This window comes from Musca vetustissima, unplaced genomic scaffold (genome assembly GCF_032173495.1).
Source record: "Musca vetustissima isolate MV318-11 ecotype Yass unplaced genomic scaffold, APGP_CSIRO_Mvet_v1 utg789, whole genome shotgun sequence".
NCBI classification, from domain to species: Eukaryota; Metazoa; Arthropoda; class Insecta; order Diptera; family Muscidae; genus Musca; species Musca vetustissima.
Window position 1 is genome coordinate 144,519 of NW_026874359.1, and position 19,568 is coordinate 164,086.

Sequence of the window (19,568 nt, forward strand, 5' to 3'; positions counted from 1 at the left end):
TTTACCGGTTGTTTACGTATTAATATATTATTTAGTAACCCATTACCACACTAGAGGGCGGAAATATAGCGCTGATCGCTTTGAAATTTTCCATAAGGATCAAGGACAATGCCTATAATTTTCGGTGATGATCAGATAATAATATTGGGATGAAGTGGACCGAAAACATATTTTTTGTTTGAAAGCCGAACACCACAACCCAACCCACGGTTAAGGGAATCTGGACAAGTAATTAGAAGAGGGTGCAGATATCGCGAAATATTGCCCAAGCTCAGAATATAGAACCACAGAAAGTCAGATTTTCGTCGAAGTTGTGTAGGGTATAATAATAATGGTCGGCCGCGTCCGATTATACTGCTCCGCTCACTGGTTTCGGCTTAATTTAAAACGATTTTTGGTTTATTTTTTAATTTATTTTTATTGTTTCAATATTTCTACCGATACTAGGTCCGGTTGTTTCGTTTTTCTTCTTCCTATAGATTCACTTATTCATGTTTACTCTCGATCAAAATAACCGTGTTTGTAATCAAGTTCCCGTTAGCAGAGAGGCCACGTGGTCGGCAGAGGTTTAACACCGGGAAAATGACTGGAAGCATCCTAATCGAGGGTATAAAATGAAGAAACAAATTAGACTCTTGATTTGTCGGTGCAGAGCGGCCAACCTTTCAGGAATCTACGTAGTGAAATGATCATCGGAGAAAGAACGCGGTGAGTGTACAATTGGTGATGAAAGTGATGTTAATCTATCGAAACAAGAGCCGTTGTGGGCTTGTGATTATAAGTGATTAACCTGGTGAAATTACAAAGGCGTCGTGGGTCTTTCTTTTAATGTAAGTTTTATTAAATCGTAATTATAAAAAATAATTTTTTTTACCGAATCGAAAAAAAGAGCTGTCTTCGGTATTTTTTTTGAAGAAAATTGATTTTAGCTGAACGAAAATAAAGAGCGGGCCTTTAGCTTAAAAGTTCTATACAGAATCGAAATAAAGGCCTGTCAAAAGCCTTTATTAAAAAAACAGTGATTTTAATCGAACCGAAATAATGTGCTGTCGTGTCGGGAATTTTTGTTTAAAAATAATTTTAGCAGAGTCGAAATAAAGAGCCATAGTGTGACTTTACAGAAAAGTGTTTTAACCGTAAAGAGCCGTCGATGCCTACATCGAAAGCAGTGTGAGTGATCGTGAAGTTAAGAAGCCGTCTGGGACCGCTGCCCACCCTCTTAAGAAGCATCGACCCAAATTCCATCACGTAGCCAGTAATTTGTAGTACCAACAGCCGTGCCGAAGCAGTAACCGAACAGATCCAGACCTTGCTGACATCAATCTCCTCAATTTAAGTATATGGAATTTATATATCAGTTTAAGTTTTGAATTTGAAAACTAAGTCCACATCTTTTCACTCTCGTTCACTTCAGTACAAATTTTCTGTGACGATGCCTACCTCCCGGTAGCATATCCCAGCAACCAGAGGAAACTTGTCGTTACAAAGTAAAGTCCCAACAAACTTTTAAATTGTTTTCATGAATTTTTTTTGACATCTTTATTTGTTTTCCTTAAAAACTATTGTTTTTTATAAAATATATTTTAAATTCATTTCTTCGCTAAATATTACAGTGTTTATCTTCTTCTTAATGTTAACTAATTGTTCGCAATGGCTTCAGATCCATTTCACTCTACTCCACAACTCCACACACTTCAAGGACTAACAGCTACCACTACCAGCCATATTGGTCAGAATCCAATCATGATAATAGGCCACACTGGCAAATACATCTGGATAACCGACGGCACAGGGTTCACCCCAATTGACAATACCAACCAAGACCTTATTAACGGCATCATAGAGGGGACCACCAGAATCGTTGTGACAAGATCCCTTGCCATTTTTCGTGTCGGTACAAATATGACCAGTTCCCAACCATTGGGCTTTCTTTACCGCCGACGAGCACTTATCATGATCCATATAATCCAAATCGGCACTTTGTAAAATATCAGGGGTGCGACCCCATAGCTTAATGCTACCCCAGCCGGAGAGGGTCAATCTATCACCTTCTTTGAGGGTATTGCTGGTGGCCAATTCCACAGGTTGAGTTTTTTCATTGTAGACAATAGGTTTTGAGAGCTTGATCAGGGCAATATCATTGTGATACATGGGTTTGTTGTATAGACAATGGATCTTCACATCTTGTACCAAATATTCAGCATCGGGTTTAGTCCAATTCACAGTACCGGTAACAATTTTCAAATACTGCTGTGGCCATTCCAAACAATGAGCAGCAGTTAAAATCCATTCGGGGGAAATAATGGAACCACCACAAATATGTTCTCCAAATGTTGTTTGTATTGACACCTGGAAGGGTATGGCACCCTCGGGAACATCTGAACCACCAATGACGCGAGTGTCAATTAGCGGTGATATACCACGACCTTGTGCCAGTGAACTGAATACAGTCACGGCAATTGTTATGGTTAGAAATAGTTTCATTTTTTTTTTTTTTGTTTTCCTTTTTCGAAGTTCCGATTTTTTACTTCGTGTTACTTTCTTTCACTTCACTTATTAGAATGTTTGCAAATATTTCCTTAACTTTTACTTTTATAGCATGCCGGTAATTTTCTTTTAAGCAGAATGTATTGGGGCTTCACAAGAGTCCATGATAATAGTCCAATAAAAACAAACAGAACTCACCTGCTGGCCCGCCCAGATAAGGTATGTGAAGAAGGAGGGTGGTGGGTTAAGGTTGTTTTTATCACACTTGAGCTGTCAAATAAAACGATTAGCATTTTTTGCGGAAGTTTTTTTTTCGGTTTCCACTGATAACGCCAGCATAGACTACTACTAAAACCCAAAGAAGTTCTTCCGAACAGCTTACTAATAATTGATAAGATATTTGTAAATTAGTAGTGTAGTTGGAATCGATTTGTTTGCGAAGTTTTCTGTTTCTACGTTTTTAGCATATAGACCAAAACAAAAAATTAGTCACTTGCGATTTTAATACAGCTGTGATTAATAATCTACGGTTCCGAAGAAGCCACTTCAAACATTTGACTAATGGTTTGTTTATTTTTTTGCAGGTATATCAAAGTCCAAAATAACAACAATTTTATAAAATTTATTGTAAGTATTGATTGGGTTGATAGGCTTTGAAAAAATATTCTTTAAAAAATCCACGCCTCTGATAAGCCTTGAAAAATATTCTTTAAAAAATCCACGCCTAAGATAAGCCTTGAAAAAAGTCTTCTTTGAAAAATCCACGCCTTGGATAGGCCTTGAAAAAAGTCTTCTTTAAAAAATACACGCCTATGATAAGTCTTGATTAAAAAAAACAACAACAAGAGATTCAATAACATTTTATTAATTTTTTATTACCCCATAATCTTAAAAAAATAATTACAATTTTTTCCATTTTCCGAAACTTCCCCTCAAGGAGCCATAGCACAACCCTGAATAGAGGTACGAATAAAATCGTAAAAGAATGAAACCTTAGCAAAAACATCTGGGAAACCATGACCACAGGGTACACCCCAGTTACCAATGCCAACCAAACGTCCCTTAGAATCAACCAAAGGACCACCAGTGTCACCATGGCAAGCACCCGAACCATAAGGTGGCTGGACACAGATATGACCATCATCAACATCATCGGCATATTTACCATAGATACGCTTGCATTCTTCATTGCTAATCACCTTGCCCGACAACTTCTTCAAATCCGATGGGAAATAAGTTTGACCCACCTCCCAATTACCCCAACCGGTCATGGTTACCACCTCACCTTCTTTCAAATCATCCAATTGGGCCATGGTAATGTTCTGGGTCTTTTCATCATAGGCAACATAGGTGGCCAATTCGAGGACAGCAATATCGTTGTGATACAATGGCTTATCGAAATTGCAATGGGTATAGACTTCCGCAACTTCGTAAAGCCAAGCCAAACCCATCCAGTCATTGGTACTCATGATCACCTTAATGTTACGTTTTTGCTGGCCAGCTACGCAACTTGCAGCGGTCAGGACATGTTTATCTCCGATGATGACTCCTCCACAGAAATGATTGCCATATTGATTTTGCAGGGTAACCTGCCAGGGTGCTGAACCTTCGGCAGCTATCTCACCGCCAATAATGCGGGATTCAATTTTCTGTTCTTTGTCGTCCCCCACCTGCTTCACTTTTTGGGGTAAATCTGCAAATCCCTGGTGGACTCTTAAGGCTTCCGTAAGGGAGATGGCCAACACCATAGCAACCACAAAGGCTATGGTTGTGAAATTAACGAAAGACCTCATTTCGAATGGAAAGTAAATTGTGAACTGTCCGATGGAATTTTTAACTGGCCTAGTTTATACTTCGTTTAATGAAATAAAAAATAAATATTGGATATTGGTGTATATCATAAAACGATATCGTGCAAATGATATCTCTCTAGCTGATATATAGTTTCGATATCGACAATTTATTTTTGATTTGCCTGGAAGTGCAATATAGACAAGAACTTTTATGTTCTCGTATTTTGGATTTTTTTATCGAATTGGTTGGATTTTTATGGCGGGCCATTGTAATTTGTGTTTTTATATTATTTACCTTCGAGTGACCAGATTGTGATAAGTGTGGGGTTCTGCAGCTCAAATCAGTTGGAAGTAGTTGTTCGTTTGATTTGGAACTCAAGGTAAGTTGATTTGTGTGTAATCGGGAATTTGATTTGCGATTTTGGAAATATATGTAAAATATTATCGAATAGAATATTGAAAATGTTTTCTTTTGAGAGGTCGAAAGCATTTAACGGCACATATTATTAAGTTAGGCATTTGTTGCCATTTTCAACAATAGAAAAGACCACGGTTTAACCTATTAGGGATTTTGGGTACGATAGGGCTCTTATTGGGTTCTAATTGGGTGTTAAATCTTACTTACAAAAGTGTTCCGTGACATAGCCCCTAAACGATCACAGATATTTCAAGGAAGGTATAAAAGGATCGGCTCTTACTATAGGAAGATTATTTGGACAGAACCACGGTTTAACCCATTAGGAATTTTGGGTACGATAGGGCTCTTATTGGGTTCTCATTGGGTGTTACATCTTACTTACAAAAGTGTTCCATGACATAGCCCGCCATATCTCTAAGGCCCTAAACGATCACCGATATTTTAAGGAAGGTATAAAAGAGAATCTGGCCAAGGAATAAGCATGAATGTTTTTATGAAGATCGGTTAAAATTTAGCGGGTCAAATGGATCAAGACTTTTGTGTGAAAATGAAAAATTTGTATTCAATGGCCTACATATTTGCCCCTAAAGGATATAGAAAAGTTAATAATACAATTCAGATATACGTAAATATTTACAAAGGTCTACCTATTCTGATTACCATTAAAACACACATATATATATATATATGGTGCTCATCGTTTTGAAATTGTACACGAAGTTCCGGTTATGGTCAAGGACGATAGGCGCGTTCTTGGAGATGATCAAATGATATTTAGGGGATAAAATGACCAAAAACTTAATTTTTGGGTGTTTTTTTTTTTTAATTCGTCCTATAGGTCTGAATAATAAGCCTAACATCACATGGGGAAGGGAATCTGGTTAACTAATTATAATAGCTGTTTTTTGATTTAGCGGGTAAAATCAATCAAGACCTTTCTGTGTAAGATGACAAAATTATTGCGTAAATATCACCCCGGGAAAAATATTCGGAAAATATGCCAGGGTAGGAAATAGTAGCTGTTGATCGCAAATCGGTCAAGATGTTGGAAATATCGTGAAATATTACCCAGTCACGGAATACTGATCCGCAGAATGCCAGCATTCCATGGTGGTTGTGTATGGTATCATATGGTAGGTACCGTCCGACTATACTGCTCCGCAGACTGGTTTTTAATTTGATATTCTATGTGCAGCAAAATGCAACAATTTTAAGTAAAGGGAGGGAAAGGTACCAATATTCTGAGCTGTTACCTTAGGAATTATACACTTAAACGAAATATTTGAGAGGGAATCTGAGGCATATAATTCATAAGTTCGACAACATGTTAAAATACCGAACATCGGAATTAATCATATATGAGGCTCCCAAAACGAATTCTATATCGGACATTTTTGACAGGGCGTTTCCTATACAGCAACAAATACCAAAGCTAAATTACAAACAATTGCGTTGGAAAATGTGGCTAAAAATATAGCAGATTTGAGGTATAGTTATGACTAAAATTTGATCCGACATAGCCAATCTTCGAACTTTACGTGACTGCTAGAGTTCGGCTGTTAGAAACGCACCAACATGTTCAAAGCATATATTCACCAAAAGGAACGACACGTACTAGGTACGATACATTTGTTTATTGCGTTCCTTTAGATCACTAATGCTCAAATTAGTTCGATAGCGATGATGGCTAAACACGTAGTCTATTTTTTCTCTTTTCGTCTGTTATTTTTAATGATTATTACGATCCCACATATCTACTCACGATTTAGTTCCGATCAACACTGCTTTAGATCCAATTGTTCATTTTTGAATCTCTCTCTCTCTTTCATCGTTCTGTTTGTTTCATTTTTTCGCTCACATAGTTCCGTGTTGATTCGTTGATGGAAGAAAATAGTAGACAAATTGAGCAAAGATGGAAAAAATGATTTTAATTAATTTTAATTTAGTACATTATTCCGAAAGTACAGAATTGAACTGCAGGATGATGAACACAAAATAATTTTTTATTTTAGTCTACTTTATTTTCACAAATATTGATGCTTCTGAAAAACGAACGAGAAAGAGAAGAAGAAAGAAGAATTGAACCTAGTTCCTATCGTTCATTTATGGGAATAGTTCCAATGAACTAGTCAGAATTAGAAATAAATATACTCCTTGTAGACGATTTTGAACATAGATATACGATTTGACATAACGCACATATGGAGGATCCGCAAAACTTTAGTTATTATGACATTCTATCTGCATTTCCAACTGTAATGACTTGAACGTTTACAGAAATACTTTGTGTGGCCCAAGATCTCGAGATCTTGAAAAGGGTTTATATAGGGTAATAATTAATTATTCGGAGACAACTCCGGAGTCGAAGTGTAGTTAAAAAAATTGGATCGAAGTCTAGACAATTAAGTTCGATTCGGCAGCCCTGGACAAACAACATAAATAAAGGGTGGAATTCCAAACCTCCGTTTTTTTGTCTTCTGAAATTATGTGGTATGGCCCTTGATATTGCGAAAACTAAACGATATCCTCATTAAAACGTCTAACCCCATTTTTGATATGTTGATTACGCGGTCAAACGATTTTCTCCTTTTCTGATGGGAACATAGAAAATAACTGTCCTCTCACTCGATTATGAGTTAGTTTAGTTATCATGTTTTTTTTTATTATTTATTTTACCTAAATAGATGATTGGTTTGCTGTGGTGATGTAATGGGGCTGCCATCTATCGGTGCATAGAAACATCCTTGAATTTTTGCAGTGGTTGGCATCCTTGCTCATTTAGTGTTATAATTTCCCTCTGGGTGGCGCTGTCATGTTAATGCTAAGGTTAAGACATACCCACCGAAATCAAAAGGTTTTTTCGAAAGGAATTTGGAAAAAATTGTGTTTCCAAACGAATTTGGTCCAAATTTGGATTAAAATTATTGAGAAATTCGGAGGGAACTTTCGATTTTCTGAGAGCAATCGTTCGGAATTCGAAAGAAGAATGGTTTATGTTTACTTCGTATGAACATCATAAAAAAAATCCACCACCAATTATTCATGTTGGATATTTTTTTCGAATTTCTTACGAAAACGTGCATACTTGGGGTAAAAAAAGCAGGACAATGTGGAGAAATTCTAAAGGAAATCTGCCCAATTTCTAAGACAATTTTAGAGAAATCGGAAAATTGCTAAAATACAGAAAGCTTGGAAAATAATTCTGAAATCAGAGGCCTCGTAAAAAAATAGCTGTGTAGACTACCAGGCGTCTTCACGTGTATTTCATTTGTGCGCATAAGAACAAGTTAATTTTTCTCCTTTATTATAGGCCCTAGCAGCATTTTTCAACCAATGACGATGTTGTTTCACACTTCGGTTTCTGAGTGAATACATTTTTGTTGAAAATTGTCAATATAGTTACATGTTATGAGAGTCCCGGCCGATTTGAGGTATTTTGAAAGTTCCTAGCTGTATTTTTCAACCGATGTGATAATTTTCGGTCATTTCGGATTTCCGAGGATACAAATCTGTAGGAAACACATATTATTTACTAGGTTTCTATTTTGACACAGCCTCAATAAAAGTGAAAAACACTAGCAATACCCAAAGTGGAGAAAATTATCAGGGAAAAGGTGGTATTTTCAAAAGTGAGAGATGAAAGTTAAGAAAAATGTGAGCGTGAGCAAATCGAGATGAACAGGAGTCAGAACGAAGTACGTAAATTTTACCAACGAGTAAAACACCAAACCGACGGCTTTGGTGCGGGAAGAAGAAGTAAACCTTTTGACAGATACAGACAGGATACGAAAGAAGCATTTTACAAATCTTCCGAAATGAAAAAGTGACGACGAAGAAGATACCCCAGAACCAATTAGAGAGGTCAGTAAGGCCTCGGAGCCCTTCACCAAACGAAGATGCAAACAAGGTTACAGTCTGTCACGTGATCTCTTTTACATCCTGCTGAAGAGGCAAACGTGGACAGAAATGGCAACCTGTACACCAAACAACACATGTCACTCGTCTACGCAGATCAAACTGGTGGTATCAACGCACAAGACGTCCAGTAGACTCGGCCCAACTGTGGAACATCAAAACTGCAGCTTAGAGGTAGTGAATGATTTTATATACCTCGTCACCGACATAAACAAAACTAGTAACATCAGCTTTGAAATCCGGACAAGAATAGTGTTGGGTAACAGATGCTACTAAGGTCTAAGTAAGCAATTCAAAAACAAAACCACCTCTCGCCAGATCAAATGCATTATCTGCAAGACGCTGATACTATCCGTGCTGTTGTATAGATCTGAAGCATGGGTACTTGTGCAAGCAGATGAGGAAGCTCGTGGAGTGTTTGAGAGAAAAATTCTAGGTAATATTGGGAGAATGGATGGCGATGCCCCAGCACAAAAGGCATAAAAAACGAAACAACTGATGATTGAAACAGAAGGGGAAGGCCACGAATTCGATGGAAAGATCAAGTAGAAGACAACATATCGGAACGTGGTCTTTCATATTGGAAAAGCTGCACACAAAACCATCGCGCTTGGAAATCTTTCACATTGGCTCAGTAGTTCCTTTAAATAATTATTTCGATTAAAATTTAAAGTGACCTTAAAATGTAAAAAAAAAATCCTTGCGATCGCCTCATATACCAGTCCATACTCATAAACGAATTGTTTACCATATTTACGAATATTTCATCAGCTAAATATGATAGGTATTTTTTTAGCTTGTTCTTGGTAAGCATGTGATACACGAACGATAAAACCAAAATAAATACAAATTTGGAAAATCATTACTGCTTAACTGGCCAGCCAGAGCTGTAAAGATTTTGGAGTAATTAACGATAATTGTTGACAAAGTGCAACAACAATTATGGGGAAAACCCACTAACAAATTGGCCTAATCAAAATTATTTTCATTATATTATTGGTCAGTTCAGGGTATCGAATATAAATGGTTTATAGCCTCTGATAGCCTGAATCCAAAAAAAAAAAAAAAAATGAAAAAACACCTCTCTTACCAAAACAAAAAAGTATTGGCGGCGGCATTTTCTCTCTGAACCACAAACGCATAAATAACGGATCGTAATGTCATTAATGGCACATTATGGCCAAAACAACGACGTTTTGCTGTTTGAAGAATATAACAATTTAATTTCGTCACGAGTAATATCGTCCAAATAAAGAAAAAAATGCAATCGGTTAATATCGTCGGGAGGGCCATAAAGGCGTGGTGTCATTTATCATTGGTCATTTTTATCGTACTCAGTGCTGGGAGAGTGGAGGGCAAGCGGATTCACCCTGATTATAAAAATCAAGCAGAAGCTAACATGGAAGGCCGTATTGTGGGCGGTGAGGTAGCCCCGGTGGGGTTTGCACCCTATCAAGTCTCCATCCAATCGATATTTGGCTCCCATCTCTGTGGCGGGGTAATTATCGACAATGAATGGATATTAACGGCCGCCCATTGTGTACAAGACTACCCACTTGATGTACTGCGTGTCATATCGGGCACTAATAATTGGCGACAACCTGGAACTGTAAGTCTGTTGGAAATTGCTATACCCCATTGTCGTCACGATCAACCGGAATATCATAATGACATCGCGGCAGTGCATCTGGATAAGCCGCTGGTCTTTGATAATTACACAAATAAAATTGAATTATCCCGAGAGGTGTTGAAAGAGGGTGACATTATCACCATGACCGGTTGGGGTGCTATGCGTTTGAATGGTGAACCTCCCGAACTTTTACAAAAATTAGATTTTAATTTTATTCCCCATGAAGAATGTCGTCGTCGATGGGATTATGATGAAGGCGTGGGAGTGGGACATATTTGTTCCATGACTAGAGAAGGTGAGGGAGCTTGCAACGGGGATTCTGGTGGACCACTGACATTTAAGGGGAAATTGGTGGGCCTGGTTAATTGGGGTGCACCCTGTGCCAAAGGTAAACCGGATATGCATGCCAGTACGGTGTATTATTATGATTTTATACAATTGGCTTTGAATCAATGTACTAGGTTAAGGGGATGAGGGGGGTACTCATTTTTAATAACTTTTTTGTATCGGATTTTTATAGAAAATAAATTAAAGAAAAAAATGTTTTTTTTTTTATTAAACAAAACCAGACGAGATTTTTTAAAGAATATTTTTCAAGGGTCAGGCCTTGAAAAAATATTCTTTAAAAAATCCACGCCTTTCGAAGGCCTTGAAAAAATATTCTTTAAAAAATCCACGCCTTTCGAAGGCCTTGAAAAAATATTCTTTAAAAAATCCACGCCTTTCGAAGGCCTTGAAAAAATATTCTTTAAAAAATCCACGCCTTTCGAAGGCCTTGAAAAAATATTCTTTAAAAAATCCACGCCTTTCGAAGGCCTTGAAAAAATATTCTTTAAAAAATCCACGCCTTTCGAAGGCCTTGAAAAAATATTCTTTAAAAAATCCACGCCTTTCGAAGGCCTTGAAAAAATATTCTTTAAAAAATCCACGCCTTTCGAAGGCCTTGAAAAAATATTCTTTAAAAAATCCACGCCTTTCGAAGGCCTTGAAAAAATATTCTTTAAAAAATCCACGCCTTTCGAAGGCCTTGAAAAAATATTCTTTAAAAAATCCACGCCTTTCGAAGGCCTTGAAAAAATATTCTTTAAAAAATCCACGCCTTTCGAAGGTCTTGAAAAAATATTCTTTAAAAAATCCACGCCTTTCGAAGGCCTTGAAAAATATTCTTTAAAAAATCCACGTCCAGGTCAAAGTCATTGAACCCGGATGCCGGTTATAGGTCATTGACAACGGATTAAAGGTCATTGACCTCTGATTAAGGACAGTGACCCCGGATTAAAGGTCATTGACCCCGAATTAAGGGTTAATCCGTTTTAAAGGCCATTGACCCCGGATTAACGACCTTAATCCGGAGGCAATAACCTTTGATCCGTATCTGGGGTCAATGACCTTCGACCACGACCTATCAAAGGCGTGGATTTTTTAAAGTATATTTATTCAAAGCCTACCAAAGGCATAGATTTTTAAGGAATATTTTTCAAGACCTAGGAAAGGCGTGGATTTTTTAATGAATACTTTTTTAAGGCCTATCCAAGGCTTTGATTTTTAAAGGAGACATTTTTCAGGGCCTATGAAAGGCGTGGATTTTTTAAAGTATATTTTTTCAAGGCCTACCAAAGGCGTGGACATTTGTCAGGCCTATCCAAGGCGTGGATTTTTTAAAGTATATTTTTTCAAGGCCTACCAAAGGCGTGGACATTTGTCAGGCCTATCCAAGGCGTGGATTTTTTAAAGAATATTTTTGTCAGACCTATCCAAGGCTTGGATTGATTTGAAGAATATTTTTTCAAGGCCTATCCCAGGCGTGGATTGTTTTGAAGAATATTTTTTCAAGACCTACCAAAGGCGTGGATTTTTTAAAGAATATTTTTGTCAGGCCTATCCAAGACGTGGATTGTTTTGAAGAATATTTTTTCAAGGCCTATCCAAGCGCTGGATTTTATACAGTATATTTTTTCAAGGCCTACCAATGGCGTGGATTTTTTTGAAGAATATTTTTTCAGGGCGTATCCAAAGCGTGGATTTTTAAAGGAGACATTTTTCAGGGCCTATCCAAGTCGTGGATTTTTAAAGGAGACATTTTCAGGGCCTATCCAAGGTGTGGATTTTTAAAGGAGACATTTTTCAGGGCCTATCCAAGGGGTGGATTTTTAAATGAGACATTTTTCAGAGGCGTGGACATTTTTGAAGAAAATTTTTTCAAGGCTTAACAAAGGCGTGGGTATTTTTGAAGAATATGTTTTCAAGACCTACCAAAGGCGTGGAATTTTTTTGAAGAATATTTTTTCAAGGCCTATATATACAAATTTCCATGAAAATGATTTAAATCTGTAAAAAAACATTTTCAAAACACACGCAAATATTTCAAAACAATTTTAATAATACCCAAACAAAACATTCTTATCTTTGCAGCAACAACAACAACTGGTCAGCAGCGACAGTAGACCTTATCAGAGGCAATCCGGCAAGCAGAATAAGTCATTTAAAAATTTTCAAATCATAAACAAACGAAGCAATAAAATCGATATATAAACGGTCATTCGATCCTCACGACCAACAATTAATTGCCCAGCCATAACATGGGTCCAATATAGATATTATATCTGATAAAATAAAAAAATCAAGTATATAATATAACTCAAAGTTTCTTCTTGAGGTGTCTGAACAAAATTTTCTGTATTTGCAGCTGACAGTTGGAGTCGTGCTCCAATAACCATCAAAACATATTTAAGCGAGCCATACTGCGCTCGTAACATTCAAAAAGAAAAGTTGCCACCATGAAAATAAGTTTAGTATCCGTTTTTGTCCTGCTGATGGTGGTGTGTTCTGCCAAGGCGGTGCGTTTGGTGGGTGGCACCAATGAAACCGTCCAGTTCGGCCAGGAACGAATTGTGGGAGGCCAGGTGGCCGAAGTGGGTTTTGCCAAATACCAAATCTCTTTGCAAGGTGCATTCGGTGGTCATATGTGTGGTGGTGCCATTATCGACAACCGTTGGGTCCTGACTGCCTGCCATTGTGTGGATGGCTATAACCCCGCCTTCTTGCGTGTCATAACCGGAACAAATGTTTATTTCGAACCTGGAGCCGTTTATGAAGTTGAAGAATTCTATTGTCATTGTAATTATGATAATCCGACATATCACAACGATATCGCCCTGCTGTACCTGAAGGAACCCATTGTCTATGATGAGTTGACCCAGCCAATTCCTTTGCCTGTTAGTCCCTTGAAGGATGGTGATGAGGTGATTCTAACCGGTTGGGGTGATAACATTCTATGGGGTGGTACTCCCGATAATCTCTATAAACTCTATACGAAATTTGTCACCTATGAGGATTGTTATGAAATATTTGGCGGAGTGCCAATGTTGGATGTTGGTCACATTTGTACATTCACCAAGGTTGGCGAAGGTTCGTGTCATGGTGATTCTGGCGGACCTTTGGTCAGCAATGGCCATTTGGTGGGTTTGGTTAATTGGGGTTTTCCCTGTGCTACTGGTAGCCCTGATGCTCACTGCAATGTATATTTCTATTTGGATTGGATTCGTAAGGCTATGAGCCAGAAATGTCGTGATTGTCACTGCAGTGCCAGTAATTATCCTTTTTCAAATAAGGAAGTTGGAGCAACTAAATATTAAGTGGAACTGTTGTTTTATACTATAAAATAAATATTTCAGAAAGTGCAATTTATCAATATATTATCATTGGCGTGAATTTTGTAAAAATATTTTTCAAAGCTTATCATAGGCGGGAGGTGGCCTTGTTTCTAAACTGCTTACTTAGACCATAGTTGCCATCACAATCCTTCTCCGAATTTCAAAACTGATGTCATTCGTTTAATTTATGGCGATACCAAGGTATATAAAGTTTTCAACTACCTCGAAGCTGTAGTTCTCAAGTTCCACAGTTGGTCCGAGTCTACTTGCGCGTTGATAGCATCAGCGTAGTCTTCTCGCCATTTACTGCCAGACCCACTTTGACAGACTCCTACTCAATTTGTTCAAAGGTGGCTGTTACCGCTCGCAATATTCGACCCATTATATCGATGTCATCGGCGTAGGCGAGTAACATGTGTTGCTTGATGTACAAAGAGTCATTTCTGTTCACCTTTGAGTCTCGTATGACCTTTTCCAGCAGGATTTTAAAGTTATCCTACATAACCGTATTCATTTTGCAGGATTGCCGAACGTAGAGATGTCGACGAATAGGTGGTATGTGTCGATGTATTTTTCGTGGGTCTTTTCCAGGATTTGGCGCAGAGTGAAAATCTGGTCAATGGTGGATTTGCCAGGTCTGAAGCCGCATTGGTATGGTCAAATGATGTCATTGACCATTGGCTTCAATCGTTCACACAGCACACTGGATAGCACTTTATATGCGATGGGAAGAAGGCTAATTCCTCTATAGTTGGCACATATCGTTCCGTTCCTTTTTTGTGCACGGGACACAGGATGCTGAGGTTCTAATCATTGGACATGCATTCCTCTAGCTAAATTGTACTAAACAGCTAGTGCATGCTCCTGACCAGAATCTGACCACCAGTCTGGAATAGTTCGGCTGGTAACCCATCGGCTCCTGCTGCTTTATTGTTCTTTCTCCTCTCTCCTTTTCTTCCGATAGTTCACCATCACATTACGTGTTGCTACTGTCCGCAGGGTTGCCTTATACGCTGCGTTTTTCACATCAGTAGCATTACGACACTCCTGACCGTACCATGGGTTTCCTGATGGTGGTTTTTGGTACCCAAGTATTGCTTTTGCTGCAGTTTGTAGGGAGTGGGCAATTATTTGCCATTGTGCTTCTATATTATTATCGGGACAGGGGGTGCTTTCGTCAAGCAGTTGGGTAAGTTGAGCGGAGTAGGCCTCTGCTATATGTTGTGTTTGCAGCTTCTCGACGTCGAGTTTCCGTGTTGTGTTAGATCACACCTTTGCTGCAACATTAAGACGAGTGCGAACCTTGGCCGCCACAAGGTAATGGTCCTAATCGATATTCACTCCTCGGATCGATCGGGTGTCTAAAACACTGGATGAATGCCTTCCGTCTATCACAAGATGATTAATTTGATTTCTCGTTGCTTGATCAGGAGAAATCCAGGTAGTCTTGTGTATATCGGGATGCTTGAACCTGGTGCTGCTAACTACCATGTTTTTTTTTGCTGCCGCAAAGCCAATAAACCTCATGCCGTTGTCGGATGTGTCTTCATGAAGACTGAATTGTCGGAAAATTCAGTCTTCATGAAGACACATCCGGGGCCAAAGATATTTTCCCATTCTGATTATTGCATTAAAATCTCCTAGCAGAATTTTAATGTCATGGCCAGGGCATCGATCATATGCTGTTTCTAGGCGTTCGTAAAATATGTCCTTGGTCTGCTCATTTTTGTCTTCGGTCCGAACATGGACGCAAATGAGACTGATGTAGAATAACTTCGCTTTTATGCGGATTATAGCAATTTGCTCATCTACTGGAGTGAATCTGGAGACGAGGTCTTTTATTCTCCTCTTAACCATAAATCCACAGCCGAATTCATGTCTCGTTTCTTGGCAGCTATAATGAAGTGCGTAATGGTCTGATTTACTAACGCCTGCCCCTTTCCATCACATTTCCTGTAAGTCAATAATATCGGCTTTTTACTTCTTGAGTACATCCGCCAAAGCGAAAACTGCGCCTTTTCTGCACAACGTGCGCACATTCCAAGTGCAGATCGTGGTCCTTTATACATTTGCAGGGGTCGTCAACATTAAGGGGGTTTGGTTTTCTTTTTCTTTGTTTTTTTCATAGTAGGATCGGTTCTTCGAGTGTAGGCAACTAACCCGACGCCTCAACCCATTAATTTATAGTTGTTATGGGTGAACTCGTGGCACATATTAGCTCACTATTTCATCGGGTGATGAAAATAGCTACCCCAGGTGGCACCACGGGGATGTCAGTGAACACAATTGAGATAGACATATAAAAAATCCACGCCTATGATAGGCCTATAAAAAATCCACGCCTATGATAGGCCTATAAAAAATCCACGCCTATGATAGGCCTATAAAAAATCCACGCCTATGATAGGCCTATAAAAAATCCACGCCTATGATAGGCCTATAAAAAATCCACGCCTATGATAGGCCTATAAAAAATCCACGCCTATGATAGGCCTATAAAAAATCCACGCCTATGATAGGCCTATAAAAAATCCACGCCTATGATAGGCCTATAAAAAATCCACGCCTATGATAGGCCTATAAAAAATCCACGCCTATGATAGGCCTATAAAAAATCCACGCCTATGATAGGCCTATAAAAAATCCAGAGTTGCCATTATGAAAATAAGTATAGGATACGTTTTTGTCCTGCTAGTGGTGGTGTCTGTCGCCAGGGCAGTTCGTTTGGTGGGTGGCACCAAACAGCTAGTGCATGCTCCTGACCAGAATCTGACCACCAGTCTGGAATAGTTCGGCTGGTAACCCATCGGCTCCTGCTGCTTTATTGTTCTTTCTCCTCTCTCCTTTTCTTCCGATAGTTCACCATCACATTACGTGTTGCTACTGTCCGCAGGGTTGCCTTATACGCTGCGTTTTTCACATCAGTAGCATTACGACACTCCTGACCGTACCATGGGTTTCCTGATGGTGGTTTTTGGTACCCAAGTATTGCTTTTGCTGCAGTTTGTAGGGAGTGGGCAATTATTTGCCATTGTGCTTCTATATTATTATCGGGACAGGGGGTGCTTTCGTCAAGCAGTTGGGTAAGTTGAGCGGAGTAGGCCTCTGCTATATGTTGTGTTTGCAGCTTCTCGACGTCGAGTTTCCGTGTTGTGTTAGATCACACCTTTGCTGCAACATTAAGACGAGTGCGAACCTTGGCCGCCACAAGGTAATGGTCCTAATCGATATTCACTCCTCGGATCGATCGGGTGTCTAAAACACTGGATGAATGCCTTCCGTCTATCACAAGATGATTAATTTGATTTCTCGTTGCTTGATCAGGAGAAATCCAGGTAGTCTTGTGTATATCGGGATGCTTGAACCTGGTGCTGCTAACTACCATGTTTTTTTTTTGCTGCCGCAAAGCCAATAAACCTCATGCCGTTGTCGGATGTGTCTTCATGAAGACTGAATTGTCGGAAAATTCAGTCTTCATGAAGACACATCCGGGGCCAAAGATATTTTCCCATTCTGATTATTGCATTAAAATCTCCTAGCAGAATTTTAATGTCATGGCCAGGGCATCGATCATATGCTGTTTCTAGGCGTTCGTAAAATATGTCCTTGGTCTGCTCATTTTTGTCTTCGGTCCGAACATGGACGCAAATGAGACTGATGTAGAATAACTTCGCTTTTATGCGGATTATAGCAATTTGCTCATCTACTGGAGTGAATCTGGAGACGAGGTCTTTTATTCTCCTCTTAACCATAAATCCACAGCCGAATTCATGTCTCGTTTCTTGGCAGCTATAATGAAGTGCGTAATGGTCTGATTTACTAACGCCTGCCCCTTTCCATCACATTTCCTGTAAGTCAATAATATCGGCTTTTTACTTCTTGAGTACATCCGCCAAAGCGAAAACTGCGCCTTTTCTGCACAACGTGCGCACATTCCAAGTGCAGATCGTGGTCCTTTATACATTTGCAGGGGTCGTCAACATTAAGGGGGGTTGGTTTTCTTTTTCTTTGTTTTTTTCATAGTAGGATCGGTTCTTCGAGTGTAGGCAACTAACCCGACGCCTCAACCCATTAATTTATAGTTGTTATGGGTGAACTCGTGGCACATATTAGCTCACTATTTCATCGGGTGATGAAAATAGCTACCCCAGGTGGCACCACGGGGATGTCAGTGAACACAATTGAGATAGACATATAAAAAATCCACGCCTATGATAGGCCTATAAAAAATCCACGCGTATGATAGGCCTATAAAAAATCCACGCCTATGATAGGCCTATAAAAAATCCACGCCTATGATAGGCCTATAAAAAATCCACGCCTATGATAGGCCTATAAAAAATCCACGCCTATGATAGGCCTATAAAAAATCCACGCCTATGATAGGCCTATAAAAAATCCACGCCTATGATAGGCCTATAAAAAATCCACGCCTATGATAGGCCTATAAAAAATCCACGCCTATGATAGGCCTATAAAAAATCCACGCCTATGATAGGCCTATAAAAAATCCACGCCTATGATAGGCCTATAAAAAATCCACGCCTATGATAGGCCTATAAAAAATCCACGCCTATGATAGGCCTATAAAAAATCCAGAGTTGCCATTATGAAAATAAGTATAGGATACGTTTTTGTCCTGCTAGTGGTGGTGTCTGTCGCCAGGGCAGTTCGTTTGGTGGGTGGCACCAATGAAACCGTCCAGTTCGGCCAGGAACGCATTGTGGGTGGCCAGGTGGCCGAAGTGGGTTTCGCCAAATACCAAATATCTTTGCAAACAGTATTCGGTGGCCATATGTGCGGTGGTGCTATTATCGACAACCGTTGGGTTCTGACTGCCTGTCATTGTATGGATGGTGTTAACCCCGACATGTTGCGTGTCATAACTGGGACCAATGTTACTTCGAACCTGGAGCCGTTTATGAAATTGAGGAATTTTATTGCCATTGTAATTATGATAATCCCACATACCACAACGATATCGCCCTGCTGTACCTGAAGGAACCCATTGTCTATAATGATTTGACCCAACCAATTGCTTTGCCTGTTAGCCCTTTGCAGGATGGTGATGAGTTGATTCTAACCGGTTGGGGTGATAACATTCTATGGGGTGGCACTCCCGATAATCTCTACAAACTCTATACGAAATTTGTCACCTATGATGATTGTCGTGAAATCTATGAGGGAGTTCCAATGTTGGATGTTGGCCACATCTGTACATTCACCAAGCTTGGTGAAGGTTCGTGTCATGGTGATTCTGGCGGGCCTTTGGTCAGAAATGGCCATTTGGTGGGTTTGGTTAATTGGGGTTTTCCATGTGCTACAGGTAGCCCTGATGCGCACTGTAATGTCTATTTCTATTTGGATTGGATTCGTAAGGTAATGAGCAAGAGCTGTCGTGATTGTCATTGTAGTGGCAATGATTATTATTTTAGAAATAAGGAAATTGGAGCCTCTAAATATTAAGTGAATTTTGAAAATTTGAAATAAAAACCAAGAACAAATTTGAATTGCTGTTTTATATTAAAGGGAAGTTTTTCAAGGCCCATATAAGGCGTGGATTTGTAAAGCGAAGTTTTTCAAGGCCTATATAAGGCATGGATTTTTTAAAGATTCATTTTCTATGAATCTATGAATCACGCCTATATAAGGCGTGGATTTTTTTAAGATTC

General features: G+C 39.1%; 4 protein-coding genes and 1 pseudogene across 4 annotated transcripts; 3 read left to right on the forward strand and 2 right to left on the reverse strand.

Annotated features, from left to right (window-relative positions):
• Positions 1-1,701: 1,701 nt before the first annotated feature.
• On the reverse strand, positions 1,702-2,484 carry LOC133333123 (chymotrypsin-2-like). The gene has a single exon (XM_061541471.1). It carries the CDS (start codon positions 2,482-2,484, stop codon positions 1,702-1,704), a length of 783 nt encoding a protein of 260 aa, XP_061397455.1.
• A 935-nt stretch (positions 2,485-3,419) lies between these two features.
• On the reverse strand, positions 3,420-4,280 carry LOC133333134 (chymotrypsin-2-like). Its single transcript, XM_061541476.1, has one exon. It carries the CDS (start codon positions 4,278-4,280, stop codon positions 3,420-3,422), a length of 861 nt encoding a protein of 286 aa, XP_061397460.1.
• Positions 4,281-10,012: 5,732 nt separating this feature from the next.
• Positions 10,013-10,720, forward strand: LOC133333148 (chymotrypsin-2-like). Its single transcript, XM_061541483.1, has one exon. It carries the CDS (start codon positions 10,013-10,015, stop codon positions 10,715-10,717), a length of 705 nt encoding a protein of 234 aa, XP_061397467.1. The 3' UTR covers positions 10,718-10,720.
• Positions 10,721-13,020: 2,300 nt separating this feature from the next.
• On the forward strand, positions 13,021-13,878 carry LOC133333159 (chymotrypsin-2-like). The gene has a single exon (XM_061541493.1). It carries the CDS (start codon positions 13,021-13,023, stop codon positions 13,876-13,878), a length of 858 nt encoding a protein of 285 aa, XP_061397477.1.
• Positions 13,879-18,505: 4,627 nt separating this feature from the next.
• LOC133333170 (chymotrypsin-2-like) lies at positions 18,506-19,362 on the forward strand (annotated as a pseudogene).
• Positions 19,363-19,568: the final 206 nt, after the last annotated feature.

Bases quoted from the DNA above. Each gene is read 5' to 3' on its own strand.
- LOC133333123 (XM_061541471.1), bottom strand. From the start codon at position 2,484: ATGAAACTATTTCTAACCATAACAATTGCCGTGACTGTATTCAGTTCA.
- LOC133333134 (XM_061541476.1), bottom strand. From the start codon at position 4,280: ATGAGGTCTTTCGTTAATTTCACAACCATAGCCTTTGTGGTTGCTATG.
- LOC133333148 (XM_061541483.1), top strand. From the start codon at position 10,013: ATGGAAGGCCGTATTGTGGGCGGTGAGGTAGCCCCGGTGGGGTTTGCA.
- LOC133333159 (XM_061541493.1), top strand. From the start codon at position 13,021: ATGAAAATAAGTTTAGTATCCGTTTTTGTCCTGCTGATGGTGGTGTGT.